Raw genomic sequence first — 22,088 nt, 5'->3', positions numbered from 1 at the left:
AGGAATAAATAGCTACACAGTCTGTAAAGTATCAGTGGTCACAGACAGCTATTTTAGGAATATTGGAAGGCATAGTTTAGCTTGAAAATCCTGAGGCTGCTGTCCCATTAATGGTGTGATGACATTAAACATTAACAATTACGACATCATTACAATCTCAATCATCATATCGGTTTATATTACGTAAGTGACTGGAAGAGGGAATATTTCCGTCTTATGTGAGTTTTATAAATCAGTGATTTAAAACTATTACAAATAATGGATTATTGATGGATGCTGGGATTGAAGAGGTCAGCAGCCATCCTCACCTGCATCCAGAATTTACTTTCTGTTAGAAATGAATTGACAAAAAAATATTCAGTGCCGTGCAGTAGTGGGTGGCCTTTCATCCCTTCGGGTGGGTGAAACATCTTTAAATTTGAAACTGTGGTGTTTAAATAATGTTATAAAATTGCGACTCAATATATCTCGAGGATGAGTAATGTCAGAAGAAGACTATGGGATTTATTTGAGGTCTTTGCTAAAGCAAAGCAAGGGAAATGTGCAAATGCCGTACAAGCAATTCTGTCAGTGAGAGTTCAGGATATCTGAGGCAGGGTTTTATTCTCAATTGAAGTCGGCCAATAGATTGAAAACATGAGACAACGAATGCACAGGAGGAAATCCGGATAAACCATTATCTGCCTGCAACACCGAGACTAAGGAAATAGTAAACTAATTTATTCATAGTTTCCTATGTACACTTTATAACTTTGAAAATTGTTGTCAAACGTACAAACAACATTACAAATATTTTGCTGTTGTGACAGTGAAACCAGTTTCGCTTTATTGGTCATGCTCAATGTTAAGAAATTGCAGGCAGGCAGGCAGGCAAGCTGGCTGAACCAAGAATGCATCTGTTTTTTAATCAGATCCAAAATTACAGGCTATTATGACTGCATAATCAAAAAAAAGCAGTTTAAGAAACAATTTTGCTGATCACGTAGCATGCAGTAGCTAAACTAAACGCACTATTAAAAGGGAAGTCAGCCTTCACTGTTGAAAATCACAGAACAAGGTGTAATGTGTCTTGGTGTATATCTCACCCACTACAATGCAAAAACAAGAACATTAACTTGTTTTGCTCTAGTATTCTTTTAAATATACCAATGAATTTGATAGCATCAAAACATAAATTGCAGATTGCAAGCAAGTGGTCAGCTTGTTTTCATCTGGGAGCAATTACACAGTTGTAACTTTAGAAAAGAGGCTTCAGTCAACCACATATTTAGAATGAATGGACTAATCTTTTCAATTCTTGGGGTGAGATTGTTGCCATTATTATCTCTAATTATTCAAAGATCACCCATGGGATATAACCAGTTGGAGCTGTGCATTGAGTTAATATTAGTATGGATGTTAACATTATTGTTATGTTACTATTGTTTGATTGCTTTTGTGCATTAGGAAGAATCCATGACCATTTATGGAACACTAATCTGCTCCAGAAAACGTTGCCACGTGTTTTTGTTTTAAGTGAACGGCTGCAAGGTTCTTTGGGATAATTTTCTACATTGCAAAGTAAAAGCAATTCAGTTGTTACATTGGTTGAGTGGAGTGTGTGAAGGAATGGGTTTTATAGACTTCTTTGACCCATATTTTTTTAATGGTTTTATGGTCCCGGTGACTATAGCTAGAATAGAGAGGATGCAGCCAATGTCTGCTCTCCGAGACACTCCTGGAGTCTCTAACTCAAAAACATTCAAGCTTTAAAATGTTTTGGTTCTATTAATGGATGAGTTAGTGGAGGAGGGAAAGGAAAAGTGGGAGACTGCAAAATAGTGAAATCATTTGACTGGGCAGGTCATTAATGGGTATTTTAATATAATAAGTCTAATGGTATTCCAACATCTGCCTGTTTCAAGGATGCCCACGCAATTTTGCTTGTGAGTTTTGTTTCAGATTGAAGAATGCATCTTCCTAGTGGGTGATGCCTTTCACTTTGCATTTTACTGATCACCCCCCCCTTCCAATTGCTGCAGATCTTTACAGCATCCCACTCCCCGGGCTATCATGAGCCTGATATCCCCAGGCCTTCTGCATAATCCTCAAGACCATCGCCATTATCTTTCTGTTTTTACTTCTTTCTACTGCATGAAGCTCTCTGCAACTCATCCTCCACAATCTCACGTCTTTATAACAGCAGGAGAATGTGGTGGAAGAGCTCGTCTACTCTGCACATGGTGCATGAAGCGCAGTGAAATATGCAAGCTTCCCTTTCAGCAGGCCAGACTAAAAGTTACCATAGCCCAGGGTCCAGTAAAATTACTGCAAAAGCTGGTTTTGTTCTCATGTGACCTGCTAACATGAGGAGGGTTATTATTAACTACCTTTGTTATTGTGAAACTTGTTCCTTGAATGGTTTCTGTGACTTCCACAACATGGATACGTGTAAGTAGGAACTACATATGCTGGTTTACACCGAAGATAGACACAAAATGCTGGAGTAACGCAGCAGGTCAGGCAGCATCTCTGGAGAAAAGGAATAGGTGACGTTTTGGTTCGTGACCCTTCTTCAGTGTAAAGAAGTGTCTTGACTCCTTGACTTGCAGAGGTGCTGCCTGACCCGCTGAGTTACTCCAACATTTTGTGTCTTTCTCCAGAACATGGAGCTCTGATCAATTGATTCATGAAATAGTGAAGGATCAAAAGCAAATAAACTTATTTTGTAAAGACGTGTATTGGAGGGAATGTGGGGTATACATCTGACCTTCTGTGACTTTAACAGCAGTCTATGAAAGCAGCCTTTATATCACCTTTATAGTTAGGGTGTGGGAGAGGGCTTCATGTAATCTTTCACCCAAGGTATAGAAAATTGGGGAAACCAGCTGAAACTCTACCTCAAACAAGTGTCCATATAGAAGAAGAGAGCAGGGAAATTGGACCAAAAGATAGAATGGGATTGTGGCGATAAAGATATTATTTATCATTGATGCTCATAACAGAACTGCAATAAATGACCATTTTAGAGTATATTATGAGAGGAAGATTTTTAACACCAATATTAATCAGGAACACAATCTTTGCTGATGTTTGTCGTAAAGGATATAATTGGATAACTCTTACATAGAACTAACACACCTTATTCTGTACTTGTGTGGTTCTATGAACTCCATCAAATGTGTATCCAGTTCAATGTTAAATGTCTGATGTTTCCAGAGCAGCAGCGTTGAAGGTCCAAAAGGTCAATATTTTGTGGAGTATTTTATCACTGATAGGTCCAATCAATGGTGAGATAATGTATTTGAGTTTGCTACCGTTTCATTTCATGCACCTTCCACCCACCAATCTGGTTCAATGCCCTGCTCAAAACCTTTTTAGATTGTGATAGTTCTTTAAATAAACAAAAAATAATATTCATTTCAAATTTTTAATTTTCCTTTAGAAGCAATTGAACCTTCAGGGACTGCTGCGAGTGGTAGACTATATTTTTGTTCCCAAGTTAAGTGTGTCAGTATCAAACCCAGTAATGACAGGCTAGAGCTAAGGCTGACTCCCCTGTAAACTAACCTAAGCATCACATCAAACATCACATTCTTACAATTAAGCAGCCAAATTGTCTGGTAAACTGTCATTAGTAGAACGTGTTGTCAACCCAAGATATTGCCTAAGAAATTTACTATATCTTTTCTGATTTCTCTGTCTGATCAGATTGCTCCAGTTCCTGGCTGATTTCCTGACGCCCATGAAACCACCATATCTCTTCTGGAAACTTTTCTTGTCTTCCACAGCGTTGATGCCATCGTGATACCTCTTCATGGACCTTTCATTTGGCTTGGAAGCCAGTGGCTCTGCTTGGAAATCATAGGACCTCTTGGCTGAAGGCATTTCTGTATCTTGTGGACTGTTGATCACCTCAAATGTGGCCTCAGTTACATCATCAAGGTCTTCGGTGCTCCCAATGGGCATCACATTCTTCACATCTTGCAGAAAGGCATGAGTATTTCCCGAGTCAATGGTGCCAAAGATCCTAGCAACACCAAAAGGCAGGTTCCTGGCTTGAGATGAACTAATTTTCAGAGATAACAATGGAGATACAGAGATGATTTGTCGACAGTTTTTCCAAATGGCAGAAGATGGAATTTTCCCTTCACACTCCAGACTGCAGGCCTAAAACAAAAAGGCAGGTTATTTATTGAGGGGGGAGGGCAGGACATAGCTCACTATAACTTCATTAAATCATTTATTTTATCAATCTGCGTAACTTAATATGAATCAGCTCCTTGGGACTTTGACTCTATTCAGTTAGATAGTGGGCAGTCTGAATCATGATCACAATGTCCAACTTTTGCTTAAGTCAGAAGGATTCTGACCCAAAACATCATCTACCCATTCCCTCCATAGATGCTGCCTGATCCACTGAGTTACTCCAGCACTCTCACTATGCATACTAAGGATTTGATGGGACCTATTTTTCTGTAAATATTACAATATTCAAAATAAATTACTGTACTTATTGGAGCTTTCAAGACTGAATTGGATTGTTTTGAGTGGATAGAATTGGGGTGGAGATAAGATAAAGTGCCTTTATCAATGTTAAAAGAAGCAGGTGTAGGTCTTTTGATCCTTCAGGTCTGTTTACACATTCAGTTAGATAATAGCTGAATTCTCTCCACCCAAAACAATCTAATTCAGTCTTGAAAGCTCCAACTGGATTCCAGCATGTAATCTTTTAGAGAATAAATGGGCAGAACAGGGTAAATGTCAAGATGTTCCCACTTGCATGGGGGATTTGAACAACGAAACTGTTCCTAGAATAGAGAGCAGTCATTTATAACTGAGGTATGGAGACATTTCTTCTTGTAGAGGTGCTGAATCTCTATAATTCTCTACCACAGATGGAAATAGGTGCAAGATCAACGGGGAAAGGATTAGATACTTTTTTGAAAGATCAGGAAATTATTATGGGAAACTAGCTCAGAAGAGGAGGGTTGGAACAAGTCAACCATAATCATATTGAATGGAAAGAAAAATGCGTGTGAGTTTCCCTGAAATTGGAGAATTCAATGTTCATGTGTTGGGTTGGTGGTTACTTCACTAGTATGAGGGGCTCTTCTTCCAGCCTACATGTGACCTCACTCTGGCAATGGAGTAAGCTGAGGACAGACAAGACATCTGGGTTTGGGACATAGAAACATAGGAAATAGGTGCAGGAGTAGGCCATTCGGCCCTTCGAGCCTGCACCGCCATTCAATATGATCATGGCTGATCATCCAACTCAGTATCCTGTACCTGCCTTCTCTCCATACCCCCTGATACCTTTAGCCACAAGGGCCACATCTAACTCCCTCTTAAATATAGCCAATGAACTGGCCTCAACTACCTTCTGTGGCAGAGAATTCCAGAGATTCACCACTCTCTGTGTGAAAAATGTTTTTCTCATCTCGGTCCTAAAAGATTTCCCCCTTATCCTTAAACTGGGACAGGAAGTAAAGTGTCCAGAAACTCGGAGCTCCAGCTAGTTCTGGCGAACAGAGAACAAGCGTTCGATGAAGCGATTGCCTTGTCTACGCTTTATCTCACTAAGGTAGAGAAGGCTCATGTCCACTCATGCACTTCTTCAACTCCCCCCGACCTCCAATCAACCAGTTCCGTTACCCTCTTCCACCCCCTGCTGCTGCTCATCAACCACCTCCAACACCTCTGGCCCTTTAATTCCCATCCCCAGCTGTTGCCATCCAACTACCATCCCTCAACCCTTATACATTTAATTCCTCACTTTCCTTTCTTATTCGATTGCACCACCTACAACCTTTGTCTTCTCCAGCCTTTGTGACTATCACTAACTTCCCTCCCCCACCTGACTCATCGGCCAATCAACCCCACCTTCATCTCTCACTTGCCAGCTCTTGCCCCAACACTCCCCCTCACTTCCATCTACCCGCTACTCCAATTCTGAAGTAGGGTTCCGACCCGAAACATTAACCATTTCCCTCCCCAGATGCTGCCTAACCTGCTGAGTTCTGCCAGCAGTTTGTATCTTTGCTGAAGATTTGATCATTTATGTCCTCAACAGTCCATCACTTGTAATGGAAAGAGGCAAAACAAAAATCAGATCCTGGATATCTGAAGTTAAAAAAATGAAAATACTGGAAATACTCAGCTCCTGTGGAGAGAGAAACAGGGATAATGTTTCAGGTTGATTGTTGTAAGCGCTTATCTGACAAGGGGTTATCCCTGTGAGCTGGAAACCGATTGCTCACTTGTAACTTGAGTGTCATTAGAATGTATTCCAGTACAAGGTTTCACCTAAAGGTAAAGATTACAATCACAGATTGCAATGTTCACTGAGTATGTTGTAAAAATAGATGTGAAGTGTGAAAATTACAGTAGGACTTTGATGCAGAGGGAATGGAGCTCATCCTTTTGGTTGTTAATTAACAAAGTAGCCTGTGAATTAATTACATGAAACCTAAATTAATTAAATGTACAACTAATATTGATTAGAGATAATAGCGGTGGTGGTTCACTGCATCTGTAACACAAGGGAGAAAACACAACTGTAGCAAAAGCTTTGGTTCAGAACTAAAAAGCAAAAATTGTATCGTTTGGAAACTTAAAACAAGAACTGAAAATCTAGATTATACACAGCATCCATGAACAAAGAAATGTCCCGCTGAGTTACTCCAGCTTTTTGTGTCTATCTTCGGTTTAAACCAGTTCCTTAATCTGCAGTTCCTTACAGAAAAGAAATGGAGGTAATGTTTCAAGTCAATGATCCTTCCACAGAACACGAATAATGAGAAAACAAACATGTTTTAAGTTGCAGAGAGGAAGAAAGTGAAGAGAACAAAGGGAATGTTGGGGCAAGAGCTGGCAAGTGAGAGATGAAGGTGGGGTTGATTGGCCGATGAGTCAGGTGGGGGAGGGAAGTGCGTGAGAGTGATGTTCAAGGCGATGCAATTTTGGTGCCACCAGAGAGAGAGAACTGATTTGGCTGGAGGAGGCTAAATAGAAGAAGATAAATCGGAGAACTAGAGAGAGAGAAAGAGAGAAAATGAACATGTTGGAATTGTGAGATGCAGAAAGCAGCTCTTGTTCGGAATCTGCTAATGGAAATACTCTAGCTTGTGCCTGAGGGCCCTTCACATCTTACTTGAACAGATGCCCTACCTGTTCCCCTTCCATCACCACCTTCATTCACTCTGCGGACTGTGTTCTTACACCGAGTCATTTCTCCTTTAACTTCACTCACTTTCTTCAAATCAAGGTATAGCTTTAGGACTAAGCTATGAATGTCTTTTTGTGTAGTATATGTTTTAGTTCCACACAAACCCCTCCCCCCACCTCTTTTTCCAGTTCTGTTGACAATTGCATTTGAGCTGCTTCCTGCTCTCTTACAGAATTCAAAAGCTTCTTTACCTTTGCTGTCACTTTATACTCTGCACTTTCATGTCATCCATATCCGACTCTACCCATCGCTTTCTTCACTTCTCTTGATCAATCTCAACCAATATTCTTCACTTCTCTTGAGCAACCAATATTCTTCACAAGCCCACAAACACTCACCCTTACCATAACACTTCCTCACACCCTGCTTCGTGTAAGGATTCTGTTCTATTTTCAGTTTCTTCATGATATCTATTCAAAAGAAAAGACTGCGCTGCTCCCATATTTTCTTGCTTTGTTGCACAGTGAAGATCATGTCTATTGTACCTCATTATTGACCTATATCTTGCTCTATCCTTTGACAACATTCCTTGTTACTCGCAGCTCCGCCAATTTTTGTTCCATCTGCAAATTTTCTAATCAGCCCACCCACATTTTCTTGCAAACCATTTATATATATTATAAACAACAGAGACCCAGCTCTGATTCTTGCAGAACCTGACTGGCCACAGACCTTCATTCAGAAAGACACCCTTCCACCTTCTTCTGCCTCATGTCTGTGCACTGAGGAACAAAGAATCCAGTATTCAATGCGGGGTGATAGATAGCAATGGGGGGTTGCCCAATTCTCCCTGGACTGCTTTTGAATGCTTGAGTGGGCAAGAGAGAAATGTTGCCAGATTTTATTTTTCCCTTATTACCCAGAGAATTTCTGTTGCTTTGCACAGATGATTATATGGGTGTGGTGAATAGAGGGTTGGGAATTAATGGAAGAGTGTGTGTGTGGGGGGGGGGGGGGGGGGGTCCCTAGCCAGGGTGAAGAAGGGAGCAGGTGTTTAGAGAATGAATGATGGTGTCTACCTGTTCGCCACTTTCCAAAATCAGGAAGGACCCATTTGACTTCTTCCTCAGCAGGTTAAAGGAATCTCTGCAAAGTTCCATCAGTATGTTGCTTAAATGCAAACCAAACAGAGCTGCAACCCTCCCGATTATGAATTGTAATCTTGCTATACCATGGATTGGGATTCATTGAAGAGGAACATTGCTAGAACGTATTCTGAGTGGGTTCACGTCCCAATTCAGGAACAAACAAATTCCAAGCAGACCTCGCCATTCATTGCCAAGGGAGCATAACTTGCAACGCTGACAAGGGGTTAAAACCACAAAGGCTTGCTAATCCTCTTAAGTAACAGTCAATAACTTATAGCTCAATTCCTAGAGCAGCAGGAGACTGTTGCTGACATCCTGGCAATTCTTATCACTCCATTTCAAAGAGAATGATTTGTCATCCATCATCTTTCTTCACACAGATCAGCTGTTACATTTCCCTCTTAGTTTAATTCTAAAATGTGGTTGCACCCCCATATTGCAAACACCGTGTCATATGTAACTGATTAATTGCTTTCCACTTTAACATGTTCAGGTTCTCACCACTCTCTGGATGTAAAAATCATCCTAAATTTACTTTTGTACTTATTGGGCACTTTCTTACATTTAGATTTCTTTGTTCTAGACGCAACCATATGGAAATAGTTTATCCACATCCACCCCCTCCCTCCACCTTTGCAGAATGGATCCCAGACTCAGTCACGCCATGAGGGGAAAGGGTTCCTACACGTCCTGAGGAAAGCAGAAAGACAGAAGGAAGAAATGGAGATGGGAATGTGAAACTCACCAGTATACCGAACTGTTCATGCTGCTGCAAGTTGTTGCAGGTAAGGCACTCAGCCTTACAGTCTCCCTGACTGCAGTAAATCAGGTGGAAGAGCACTGCCAGGGACAATAGAGAGGTCTTCATTTTGATTCACGTGGGGTGGCCTGCAAGAGAAAAAAAAGCATTTAACATTCATTTTAAGTCTCAGCTTCATTGAGCAATCTGCACACTTTCAAAATATTCGACAGTCACCAGTATTGACTTAGCACAGTTCCTGACAAAGGCACAACCAAGCTACTTGGCCACCTATGGTAATCTCATACAGCAGTGGTGCTGCATTGGTATGCATTCATGTGAGAGTGGCTCTATGGAATTAAACTTTGACTTCATGTCTCACAGCATGAAAAGAAACACAAGCATGTTTACCACCTCCATCCACTGATAAATCTGTGTTTCTCTATGTTGAAAAACAGTTGGAAGGACTGTTGAGAGTATCAAGCACTTAGAATCTAATATAGGTGGAGGACTTTAATTTCCTTCCCCGAGATAGACTCCGCAGAAGCACCATTGGTCATGACTACCAGTCAGGGTTCTCACCAATCTCCCCAATCTACTTTGTGATATTAGTAGATTTTCTACTAATCTAGATAGTACATTATCCAGATTAATCACATCTAATGTTATGAATCTAAATAATAACATTATCTAGATTATGCCCAGCTTCTGCTCACTTGAAAATGCCATGTGGACCACCAAAGTGTTCTTTTCATGCCAAATAGAACAGATTTGGTCATTCAAGCGCTCAAGAATAAAGTAGACTGCAGAAAGTGGTGGACATTTGCCGGTCCATCAGGGATACTGATTTCTAAAGAAGCGCTGCCACAAGAAAGCAGATAATATTATCAAAGACCCCTACCACCCTAACCACCTTTTCTTCTCGCTGTTACTATCGAGACGAAGGAACTGGAGCATGAGAACCGTTATCTCCAGGTTCAAGAACAGCTTATTGTATCAGTTGTCAGGATCGTGAACCATTTTGCACAATCTTAACCACAGCTCTACTTTAGCACCAAATTACTATGGATTTAGCACTACTATTGGTTGCTCTACTAACTTCGGTTTTTGCAATATTGTGGTCTGGTTGACCAAGAATACTGATCATTTATTGTACATTTATGTTGTTGTTCTTGTGTCTAATGTGACTGTAAAGCAGCAGCAAGTACGAATATCATTGTTCCATTTCACATCCTATATATATTGTAAATAGCAAATAGACTCTCTTGAGGTTTATGACAGACCTAGCTGCTCAAAACTGGACATCTCTCGAGCCTAATGGGTCATCAGCAGAATTGTGTTCCATTATTTGTCTACAAACTCATAATTCAACATCTGTCCCCTTCTGCTATTGCCATCATGCCAGGGTCCATTACTGGTTCAATCAGTTTTGGACAGCAGATTAAATAGCATCTTGCACACTAAAAGTGAAGCTTCAACTCAACATCATAAGGAGAATGCTATTGACAGAGCTAAGGATCACAACAGCCATTGGATCAGATGAAACCATTGCAGTCCTACCAATCATGAACTGAAGTGGACAATTAAACAGCAAACAAGAGGAAGAGGCCCCAGGAACCACCATTCTCAGTAATGGCAGAGCTCAGAATGTAAGTGAATAAGGCAGATTAAGGTGTTTGCAATCATAAGCCAGAAATGGCTAGTGTTTAATGGGTCACACTGTGAATGGTATGGCCCATTGTGTCCACCCTCCACACTTTCTCTATGGCTTAACTTTTGCAACTCTACATTGACTCCTCGCCACTGTCAAGGGCCCTTGAACTGTTTTTAAAATTGCGTGATATTCAGACATTTAAAATCAGTCCAACTAAGTTTGAATAATGATCATTATTTAAAAATAAAGTTTAGTTAAATACATGACTAGCAATTAATTAAAAACATGAAAATAAGGTAAAATAAAGAAAACAAATAAACCACTTATTTGCACTTGCCTTTCTAACCTCAATCATCCCACTCAAGAGACTCTTAATATTTGTTTTTTTTTTAATTTTGGACTTAAAGGGTACAGGATGGTGCCTTAAATGTGGTAATTCTTGTGTACTGACTCAGCATGTTCTACCATCTTACACTCTTATACTGTCACTGAACTGTGTGCAGAGAAAGGAATTTTATTGTACTTAAGGTAGACGTGACAACAAAGACGTGATATTGAACCAAAGTCATGTTTCAGTGCTAACTCATGCCTGACAACACTCCTATGGAGGCACATTTTTTGTAATGTTCAAAATACTAAATTAAGGCAGAATGTATTATTTTTAAACCAAGTACTATATTTTCCATTTCTGAAACATAAGAATGAAGAAATATCAAAGCTCTCTCTCTCTGATATAGACCAATTATGAAACGCCAACCAACAATCACCCATACAGTAGTTCTATCCAGCACACTAAGGACATAATACAGAGGCCAATTAACCTCCAAACCTGTACGTCTTTGAAGTGTGGGATGAAACCGAAGCACATGGAGAAAACCCACGCAGTCACAGGGAGAACTTACAAACTCCGTACAGACAGCAGCCATAGTTTAAACATTTTAACTCCCTTCCCTTTCCCATACTGACCTTTCTATACAGGACCTCCTTCACGGTCAGAATGGGGCCACACCCAAATTGGAGGAACAGCACCTCATATTTTGCTTGAGCAGCTTACAACCCAGTGGTATGAATATTGATTTCTCTAATTTCAAGTAACCCTTGCATGCCCTTTCTCTCTGTCTCTCCTCTACCCCAGTCATCCTGCTGGATTCACTGTTTGTATCCCTTGTTATCATCTCCTCCACAGCCAAGAGTGGATCATTGGTGCCGGCTCTGATTTGTTCTGTAACTTTTCACACCTCTAGTTTCCCTCTCCCCTGACTCTCAGTCTGAAGAAGGGTTCAACTCAAAACATTACGTATTCCTTTTCTCCGGAGATGCTGCCTTTCCCGCTGAGCAGTTTGTGTCTATCTAAAGTGAATAAAACATGGAGCTTCCAAAACAAAAATACAGATATGTAACAAATAAAATAGTGAGCATTCTATGGGTGGGGAAATGATGGAACAAATAAAAAAATCTGGCTTCTACAGATAATACATATAGTGGCCATTCGGCTTATTTTGTGTGTCATTAATTGTGACATTGTCTTTAAATTTTAGTCTGTCCGTAATTATGTGGGTGGGATTTATTACGTAGTCAAGGGCGTGTTTGGTGCTGAGTTTCTTGCGCAGAAGCTTAGTTTTAGATTAGCTCGGAGCTACATGGCAGAAGGAACACCCTTCGACCATGTAGAGTTTTGCCAAGACACGAGGAGTTTTCTAACGTTTAAAAGCGATATGCTGGAGTTTGACGAAGATTAAAGTGTACGAGTCAGAGAAGAAGGTTGGATGAATATCTTAGGTACACAAAAAAGCTGGAGAAACTCAGCGGGTGCAGCAGCATCTATGGAGCGAAGGAAATAGGCAACGTTTCGGGCCGAAACCCTTCTTCAGACTGATAGGAGGTGGCCGGGAGAAGGAAGGAAAAAGGGTGAGGAGGAGCCCTAGGGCTGGGGGATGGGAGGAGACAGCCCGAGGGCTAAGGAAGGGGAGGAGACAGCAAGGGCTAACAAAATTGGGAGAATTCAATGTTCATGCCCGCAGGCTGCAGACTCCCCAAGCGGAATATAAGGTGCTGTTCCTCCAATTTCCGGTGTTGCTCGCTCTGGAGGAGACCCAGGACAGAGAGGTCGGATTCGGAGTGGGAGGGGGAGTTGAAGTGCTGAGCCACCGGGAGGTCAGGTAGGTTCTTGCGGACCGAGCGGAGGTGTTCGGCGAAACGATCGCCCAACCTCCGCTTGGTCTCACCGATGTAGATCAGCTGACATCTAGAGCAGCGGATGCAGTAGATGAGGTTGGAGGAGATATAGGTGAACCTCTGTCGCACCTGGAACGACTGCTTGGGTCCTTGAATGGAGTCGAGGGGGGTGGTAAAGGGACAGGTGTTGCATTTCTTGCGGTTGCAACGGAAAGTGCCCGGGGAGGGGGCGGTACGGGAGGGAAGGGAAGAATTGACAAGGGAGTTGCGGAGGGAGCGGTCTTTGCGGAAGGCAGACATGGGGGGAGATGGGAAGATGTGGCGAGTGGTGGGGTCATGTTGGAGGTGGCGGAAATGGCGGAGGATTATTTGTTGTATGTGACGGCTGGTGGGGTGAAAGGTGAGGACTAGGGGGACTCTGCCCTTGTTGCGAGTGCAGGGATGGGGAGAGAGAGCAGTGTTGCGGGGTATGGAAGAGACCTTGGTGCGAGCCTCATCTATATCTTATTGTTTTTCTTCAACAATAAAGAAATTATTAATTAAAAGAGTGTATGAAGATTTATCTGTTAAGAAGCTCTGATAGTCTCACGGAGAGCTCACATGTGTATTACAACATTCTCCTAAAGCCATGTAGTCTCTTAAGTGGCTAAAGGGAGTAATCTCTTGAATGATATAAAAATCTGCCACAATACATATATAGAATAAATCAAACCACAAGATTTATTTAACTAATTCTCAGAGCTAGGATGTATAAGCATCAAGCATCCTGTAACTAAAATACAGATATTAAACAAATTTTAAAAATTACTTTTTTTAAACTGAAACACATTTGAAAGCAAATTGAGCCTACTTTAAATGAAAGTAATGTAGAAAAATAAGTCATTTTACTTTCTGTAGCTGAGGCAGAATATAGAATAATAAAAACAACTTTCTCTAATCATATGGTCTCACGTACAGGCTGATGAATTTCATTTCCACTGCAAACAAAATTCTGAACCTCACAACTGAGACAGAAATGAAACAAAACATTGTATTTTCTTTGTCGGGGTCAGGTCGGGGGGAGTTCCCACCGCCACGGGTACCATGGTCGGCGACTAAACCGTCTCCCCCACCTGGTTTGTCAGGTGAGGAAGGGGCTGTGGACCCCGAGCAGGTGTGGAATAAATAAAGCAATGAACTTTGTACAAATGAGACAGGTTAATACCACACCCTTTTCCCAGGGTAGGATGATCAACAACTAGAGGTCATAGATTTAAGGTGAGAGGGGAAAGATTTCATAGGAACTTGAAGGTAATTTTTTCACACAGAGGGTGGTGGGTACACAGAATTCACTGCCAGAGGAAGCGGTTGAGGCAAGTACAATACCAACATTTAAAAGACATATGGACAGGTACATGATTAGGAAACGTTTAGAGGGATATGGGCCAAAGGCAGGTAAGTGGGGCTAGCTTATATGGGGCATCTTGGTCTGCATAGACCAGTTAAGTCGAAAGGCTTTATTCAATGCTGTATGACTCTCTGAGATATTAAACAAATAGAACACTAGATAGAATGAAGTGCACAGATGGAGAAAAATCGAATAATAATCCTTCAAATGTTACATATATGGTGAATAAAACATTGAGGTTAATATAGTCAAAATATTTAAATAAAGTAAATATGACCCAGAGCGTTCAAGAATTTAAAACTGATATTCAATGTATAAAGCTTACCTTTCTATATCTGACACAAAGGTGTAAATCCACGAATAGTCTGATGTTTCCAAATCTGAAACACAAATACAGGTACAATAAAACTACTATCTTTCCATGACTTACAGAAGGAATGATGCAAATAACTAACAACATAGAGATTTAGATGTGACAAATAATAGAAAGAAAGGTGAAGAAAGACCAGCCTGTATAAAACATATTTTGTAACTTTAGGATATTTCTTGTGCTTCATATTAGTGAAGTACTGTAAATTCCGGTATCTAGATTTACCCCCTTAGTCTGGTTTAGTCAAAGCCTAAGTCAAACTCTGGTTCCAAAACCTTACTTTATTGAAGAACAAACTGAAGGGGCGGCTGCTGATCCACCCACGCAAGACAACAATATCTCATTCGAACAGAAGTCACAATCAACCAACACACCTCAAAGAATTACACACCCTCTTATACCCCTCCAAACGAAGGGTGTGACATTACTTGGGGGGGAGGCAACCCCTACAAACCAATCACACATATTAATTATAACAGTACATAATTGACAGTTCCCTAACATAATAATATAATCTTGTATACATTATATTTGAAAGAAACTTATAAAAGGAAGCAAACATAGCAACATGTGCCCTGAGATTCAGACAGTTCCTCCAAGGCTCAACAGGTTGACCAATCATCAATTAGCAAAGTAAAGCTTTGTAACAATATTTACAATGTGTATGTCTGGTTTGCATTTGCCCAATCATTTCATGCAATTTACACCTAATTGTACGAATCTGCAGATGTCCCAGACTTTCCCTGCAACTTTTATCTGGGCTCTAGACAAGCTGGCACCATTCTGCAGCTTGTCACATTTCTGCATAAGGCACATTTAAATTGACCAAAATGGCCCAGCAGCCATTTACTCAATGTTAGTGTCCTGGCATCTAAAATTTGGCCAGAATTAACAGTACCTTTGAAGAGTCTCCACAGTTGTACAAGGCAGTTGTTTTGTCCACAGTGGTTCCACAAAGAGCAATACCATAATGATTGGATAACTAATGCAACAAAAATTCTGAATCTACTGGGCCTTTTGGAAACACAGTGGTACCATGAAATACTTAACGCCAGCTGTGGGAGCAGTCAAGGCTTCAATTTTATATCTCATTTGAAAAATGGTGTCTCAGATAGAGCAGAGCCCTCTCAGTGCAGCAATATAGTGTCAGCCTAGGCTTTTATGAGAAAGTCTCAGGAGTCGAACATGAATACAAAATGTTCTGTCTCAGAAATTGCAGTGCTTCGAAGTCAAGATTGGCACGATTAAATGTAATATCCGGGTTTTAATAACTGCAATATAGATATAGAATAAATAAAGCACTGATCTGGAACGCAGATATGAAGAATACATTAAGCTCTCTAGAATGAGAATTGACATCAAATGATAAGAGGTACGGGCATTCAAGCTGAAACTTGCACGGAACAATTGAAACACTGGCCTGGATCATGAAGTGGTACTGATGAAGATTTATTACCGTTCTCTGTTATTACACAATGGAAATCAGAATGTCAGTGCACGATTTACTGTGGAATTCCTAACACCGTTCCTGGTGATTAAGTATGTTTCAACAACTCATGCTGTTTTATACCCTTCTCAACTTGAATTAACCAAAATCAATTGAAGTTGATGAAAACACAACTATTAACAAATGTTCAATACCCTAAAAATGTCACACTTTTCTTTGGAGGTGTTTTTAATAGCAGAGTTTTATAAGATCACAATAATTCCCATTTATATTATAGCCAAATAAGAACACTTGGATAGCAGTCAGTCTTATTATTATCATTATTATAGTTTAATTTAGAGATACAATATGGAAGCAGCTTGTCTACCCATTGATTCCACAGAGACCATTGATCACCAGTTCACACCTAGTTCCATGTGATCCCACTTTCTCATCCACTGCCCATACACTTGGGTTAATTTACAGCAGCCAATTAACCTGCAAACCTACTTGGCTTGGGGGAGGAAATCAGAGCACCTGGAAGAAATTCAGGCAGTCACAGGGAGAACGTGCAGACTCCACTCAGACAGCATCCAAGGTCAGGATCGAACCCAGGTCTCGAGTGTGCAAGGGAACAGCTCTGCCAGTTTGTGCCACTCTGCGTGGTAGGGAAGTGCAGCAGGCAAGCGCTAAAGGATGAATATTAGTCAACGTATAATAACCTCCAGCTGTTTATTTGATTTAAAAAGGAGACAATCTCAACTTCGCATCTTATTTAATAATGACTCCTCTGATAGTGTGGCATTCTTTGAGCATAGCATCTGGATGTTATGTAGGGTGTTGAGGATGTTGATGAGCAGAGGGAGCTTGGAGTTCAACTCCATTGTTTACTGAAATTGAAAATACAAGTAGACACGATGGAGAACAAGTATGCTGGATTTTATAGGTTGGGCACAGAGTATGTTGCAACTTTACAAAGCACTGGTTAGACCTGCAATTGAAGTATTGTGTGCATTTCTGATCACAACACTATAAGAAGGATGGAGTTGTGCTGGACATTTACCAGGATATTGGAGGCGAAAGATTGGTTAGGCTGAGATTGTTTTCCCTGTGGTGAAGAAAGCGGAGCGGTGACCTGATAGAAGCATACAAAATTATAAAAGGCATAGATATGGTGGTAAGTGTATAAAAAAAAAATAGGGCATAGATTAAAAGCGAGAGGAAAGAGTTTTAAAGATTTTTTTTGTTTATACAGAGACTGCTGATATATGGAACTTCCTTCCAGGGCAGGTGATGGAATCAGGTACATTTGCAACATTTAAGAGACATTGAAATAGGCACTTAAATAGGCACGGCATTGAAGAATAAGAACAAAATGCAGGTAAATGGGATTAATGTAGATGGGTAAAAGATTTGGTGTTGGAAGGAACTACAGATGCTGGTTTAAGCCGAAGATAGACACAAAAAGCTGGAGTAACTCAGTGGGACAGGCAGCATCTCTGGAGAGAAGGAATGGGAGTCTCATGGTCTTATGGATTAGACTTATGCATTTAGTTAAACCATAAAAGATTCACCTGGATTGATTTAGAGACAGGATGTTCTCTGGCAGCATGATCAAAACAAGGAAGCATAATCTGAAAATTAGAAATTGGGTATTCAGGAATTGATAAGGATGCACTTTTTCCACATAGTCAATCAGTTTTCAACTTGTTTAACTCAGCAGGGCGGGCACCATCTCTGGAGATAAGAAATAGGTGATGTTTCGGGTCAAGACCCGAAACATCATTGCGTACAGTTTTGGTCTCCAAATCTGAGGAAAGACATTCTTGCCATAGAGGGAGTACAGAGAAGGTTCACCAGACTGATTCCTGGGATGTCAGGACTTTCATATGAAGAAAGACTGGATAGACTCGGCTTGTACGCGCTAGAATTTAGAAGATTGAGGGGGTATCTTATAGAAACTTACAAAATTCTTAAGGGGTTGGACAGGCTAGATGCAGGAAGATTGTTCCCGATGTTGGGGAAGTCCAGGACAAGGGGTCACAGTTTAAGGATAAAGGGGAAATCCTTTAGGACCGAGATGAGAAAAACATTTTTTACACAGAGAGTGGTGAATCTCTGGAACTCTCTGCTACAGAAGGTAGTTGAGGCCAGTTCATTGGCTATATTTAAGAGGGAGTTAGATGTGGCCCTTGTGGCTAAAGGGATCAGGCGGTATGGAGAGAAGGCAGGTACAGGATACTGAGTTGGATGATCAGCCATGATCATATTGAATGGCGGTGCAGGCTCGAAGGGCTGAATGACCTACTCCTGCACCTATTTTCTATGTTTCTATGTTTCTATGTAAGACCCTTCTTCAGAATGAGAGTCAGGGGAAAGGGAAATATAGATGGTGATATGGGACAATAAATGAAAGATCCACAAAAAGGAAGGATGATCATGGAAGTCCACAATGTCCATTGTTGGATTTGCATTGTGGGTTCTACCTTCCCTCTTCATCAATACTTTTTGCATATACTTCATTCATTTGTTCTATATCTCGCTATATAGAAACATAGACATTAGGTGCAGGAGTAAGCCATTCGGCCCTTCGAGCCTGCACCGCCATTCAATATGATCATGGCTGATCATCCAACTCAGTATCCCGTACCTGCCTTCTCTCCATACCCTCTGATCCCCTTAGCCACAAGGGCCACATCTAACTCCCTCTTAAATATAGCCAATGAACTGGCCTCGACTACCCTCTGTGGCAGGGAGTTCCAGAGATTCACCACTCTCTGTGTGAAAAAAGTTCTTCTCATCTCGGTTTTAAACCGATCTATATCATCCGTTTCTCTCGTTTTCCTTTCCCTGACCCGCAGTCTGACGAAGGGTCTCAATCGAAACGTCACTTATTCCTTTTGTCCACAGAAGCTGCCTGACCCGCTGTTACTCCAGCATTTTGTGTCTATCTTTGGTTTAAACCAGCATCTACAGTTCCTTCCTACTCATTTTATCAATATATATGTATCTTTCTGTAAGTAAAAAAGCCATCAACCTGTAGTTCACTTCAAATACTTCAAAACAAACCAAATCATGACAATTTGTTGAAATGTTAATTGCACGAACGAGGGTCACAAAAGGAACGAATACTCTGGTTCCTGGTCTTTGTTTTTTGGGTTCTGAAACTACTGTACATCTGAATCTCTCGTTCTTATGCTCACAGCCTGCAACTTCATCCTCAGTTCCTTTATCATAGAAATCCAATAATTTAGACCAATACTCGCGTAAAAATATCTATCATTCTGAAGCTTCCAGCCATCAACTGATGACGTATCAACAGCCTTTGTGTGAAAAACGTCGATGTTTAATTGTACAAATGAAAACTAATTGGATTAACAGTAATTGCAACCCAGGAATCAGTTTTCTACTTTTTCCTCGTCCTTTTGTTATTGTATTTCATATTGTTATCCCATTTTGATTAAAACTTCATTGTGCATTCTATTTTTCACTCGTTCTCTCTCTCCCTCTCCCTCTCTCTCTCTCTCTCTCTCTCTTTCTCTCTCTCTCTCTCTCAATCTATCTATCTATCTCCTTGCCTCACTGACCAGCGCGGATGTCCCTGCGAAGTGTGTCATCCAAGGTGCACTATTCCACGGGCGCTGCCGCTGCGGGAAGGTTGAATGAAACGAAAGTCCATCCTAACACACATAAACAAGCACACACCCCGCCTCGCACACGTACAGAACATCGCGACCAGCTATGAGGCTCCCGGTCCCCAGAGCAGACGATGCCTCCACACGAACATTCAGAAATCTGGGCGCACTCTAAAGCACATAATGCATATCCACACACACACTGGAACATAAAGTGCTGGAGTAATTTACTGGGTCAGGCAGCAACTCCGGAGAACTTGGTTAAGGCGACGTTTCGGGTCGCGATCCTTCTTCAGACCCCTGTCAGAGATGCTGCCTGAGTTGCTCCAGCACCTTGTGTTCTGCAGCATCTGTAGTCTCTCGTCTAACCTGCAACCCCAGCCAGGGTGGCGAGAGATAGCAGGATGTGCTTGGCTAACTTAGCTAACTTCCGCATCGCCTTCTTTCGATGTGTTCTACAGCTATCAGCGAAGCAGAGAACCATCGTGGAGTGTGGAATTCTCTGCCACAGAAGGCAGTGGATGACAATTCACTGGATGTTTTCAAGAGAGTTAGATTTAGATCTTAGGGCTAACGGAATCAAGGGATATGGGGGGGGGGGGACAGGAACGGGGTACAGATTTTGGATGATCAGCCATGATCATATTGAATGGCGGTGCTGGCTCGAAGGGCCGAATGGCCTACTCCTGCACCTGTTTTATCTGTCTCTGTGTATCTTGATACTGTCCTTGCCTCCGGTCATGTTGATTTGTTCCGGACACGACAGCCCAGCCCATGCCCCGCTTGGTCCTTGACCCTGGCTGGTAGCTCCTTCCTTCCCTCTCCCTCGCCGACTCCCTTCCCTGGGTCCCCGCAAGAAAGTGGCGAGGGTTGGCAACACATTGAACCTGGCCAAACAGGTCCGGAAATCGAAACGACCAGGAACCGAGAGAAAGGGGACACGAGCGGGAACAAAAGTGGAAAACCCGCGGATGAGATGGGAAATTAAAACGGGGACCGGCGATAATGGGAGAGAAAAGTATTTATTTTAAAATTATTTGTGTTTGTCTTTAAAAAAAAATGAAATAGTGGTGAAGTAAAGGATTAGTGGAGAAGGGAAATTGGGGGAAAAATAAACAAAACAGTCGGAACGGTTTCAATTAACCAGACATGTCCTTACCGCGAGAAGGTGTTTATTTACTTGAGAATCTGTGAAACGAGAGCAAGTTAAAGGGGAGAAGGGAACGAGAATGGAAACGGCGATGAGAATTAGCAGAGGGAAGTTAGAACGAGCTGGGAGGATAGAGAAAGTCATAACGCGAGCAGCGGTTGTTAAACAAAAAAGTGAACCAGGGACCGGCGTCAGATGGAGAATTGTGAGTAAATCGCCTACCTGAAGCTCAAATAGCAACGGGTACCTGTTGACGGGTCCGCTCCTCTCTGATTCTCTCTCGCACACAAACACACAGCAAGTTGCTCCGACGTCTCAATCCAGAAGCAGGTTGTGTGATTTAGCACTGCCCATATATCTCACTCCCTCCTGATATCCCCTGACTATATCAGGCAGATCAGTCAGAAGGCAAAGTGCATACCTTCCAGGAACAGCGGCATTTTAATAGCTTCGAGAAACCCTCATTCATTCGGTATCAGCACATTACTCAGTCATTCGCCCCTGACTCACAGTCACCGACTTCGGAGAGTCACTCGTTTTATGACTCCTGACTTTCTCAGTCAGCAGTCAGACCACTCAAGCACAGTCATGTCAACTGAGAAGAACTTGGTCACTGACCCTGGAGAGACAGTCTATCACTAGTACATCACCCAGTCACCAGTCCTCAACGTTGACTTAGTCACTAACACCTCACTCAAGTTACTAGTCCTCGCACCTCACTCAGTCTCATTCTCACATCACTTACTCTCACCAATCCCCAACATTCACTCAATAACAAACACGTCCCCCAGTCACCAGTCCGCAAACACTCACTCACTCACTCACTCACTCACTCACTCACTCACACCTCACTCACTCACTCACTCGCTCACTCACTCACTCACTCACTCACTCACTCACTCACTCACTCACTCACCAGTCCCCAACATTCACCGAGAGCAATATAGCTCAAGAATAAGACCATCCATGTCTGGCCTGAATTAGTGCTTGCTGCACGTTACTCAAAGATCAGACCACAATGTCAAGTGTATTAGTAGCCACCAGGGATGAGGTCCCCAAATCTGCATTTGCTTAGAACACAACAGTAGAATACAAGGATCAGATCCCCATATCTTGCACACATTCTACATAGTGCAGTATTTATTACTCAGGGATCAGATCACAACAGCCTGTTAGGAGACGGCAACAGATCTTGTATCGTTCAAGGATCAGACACTAATCCCTCGTCTCAATCAACCCCTGTTGCAGTACACC

General features: G+C 41.7%; 2 protein-coding genes across 5 annotated transcripts in view; one reads left to right on the top strand and one right to left on the bottom strand.

Annotated features, from left to right (window-relative positions):
• Positions 1-9,049, top strand: part of fbxo16 (F-box protein 16) — a 46,627-nt gene extending 37,578 nt beyond the window's left edge. For 2 of the 3 annotated variants that reach the window (XM_033021728.1, XM_033021726.1), the window contains one exon: positions 3,691-4,234. In XM_033021728.1, coding sequence (XP_032877619.1) covers positions 3,691-3,719 — 29 coding nt within the window. In that variant the 3' untranslated portion in view covers positions 3,720-4,234. Of the gene's footprint in view, positions 1-3,690; positions 4,235-8,881 lie in introns of those variants that run through there. The other variant, XM_033021727.1, reaches the window with a different exon arrangement.
• Positions 799-21,300, bottom strand: pnoc (prepronociceptin). 2 transcript variants are annotated; one of them, XM_033021729.1, is made up of 4 exons: positions 21,057-21,300; positions 14,579-14,633; positions 9,044-9,186; positions 799-4,149 (listed from the first exon to the last, which is right to left on the bottom strand). In XM_033021729.1, exons 3-4 carry the CDS (start codon positions 9,164-9,166, stop codon positions 3,583-3,585), a joined length of 690 nt encoding a protein of 229 aa, XP_032877620.1. In that variant the 5' UTR covers positions 9,167-9,186; positions 14,579-14,633; positions 21,057-21,300; the 3' UTR covers positions 799-3,582. The 2 variants fall into 2 exon arrangements, with proteins under 2 accessions (XP_032877620.1, XP_032877621.1); XM_033021730.1 differs by having other exon boundaries at positions 21,082-21,300.
• Positions 21,301-22,088: the final 788 nt, after the last annotated feature.

Source organism: Amblyraja radiata, chromosome 5 (genome assembly GCF_010909765.2).
Source record: "Amblyraja radiata isolate CabotCenter1 chromosome 5, sAmbRad1.1.pri, whole genome shotgun sequence".
In the NCBI taxonomy this organism is placed as follows: domain Eukaryota; kingdom Metazoa; phylum Chordata; class Chondrichthyes; order Rajiformes; family Rajidae; genus Amblyraja; species Amblyraja radiata.
Note: the sequence above shows the minus strand (reverse complement) of the source record. Positions and strands in the feature narration are given on the sequence as shown.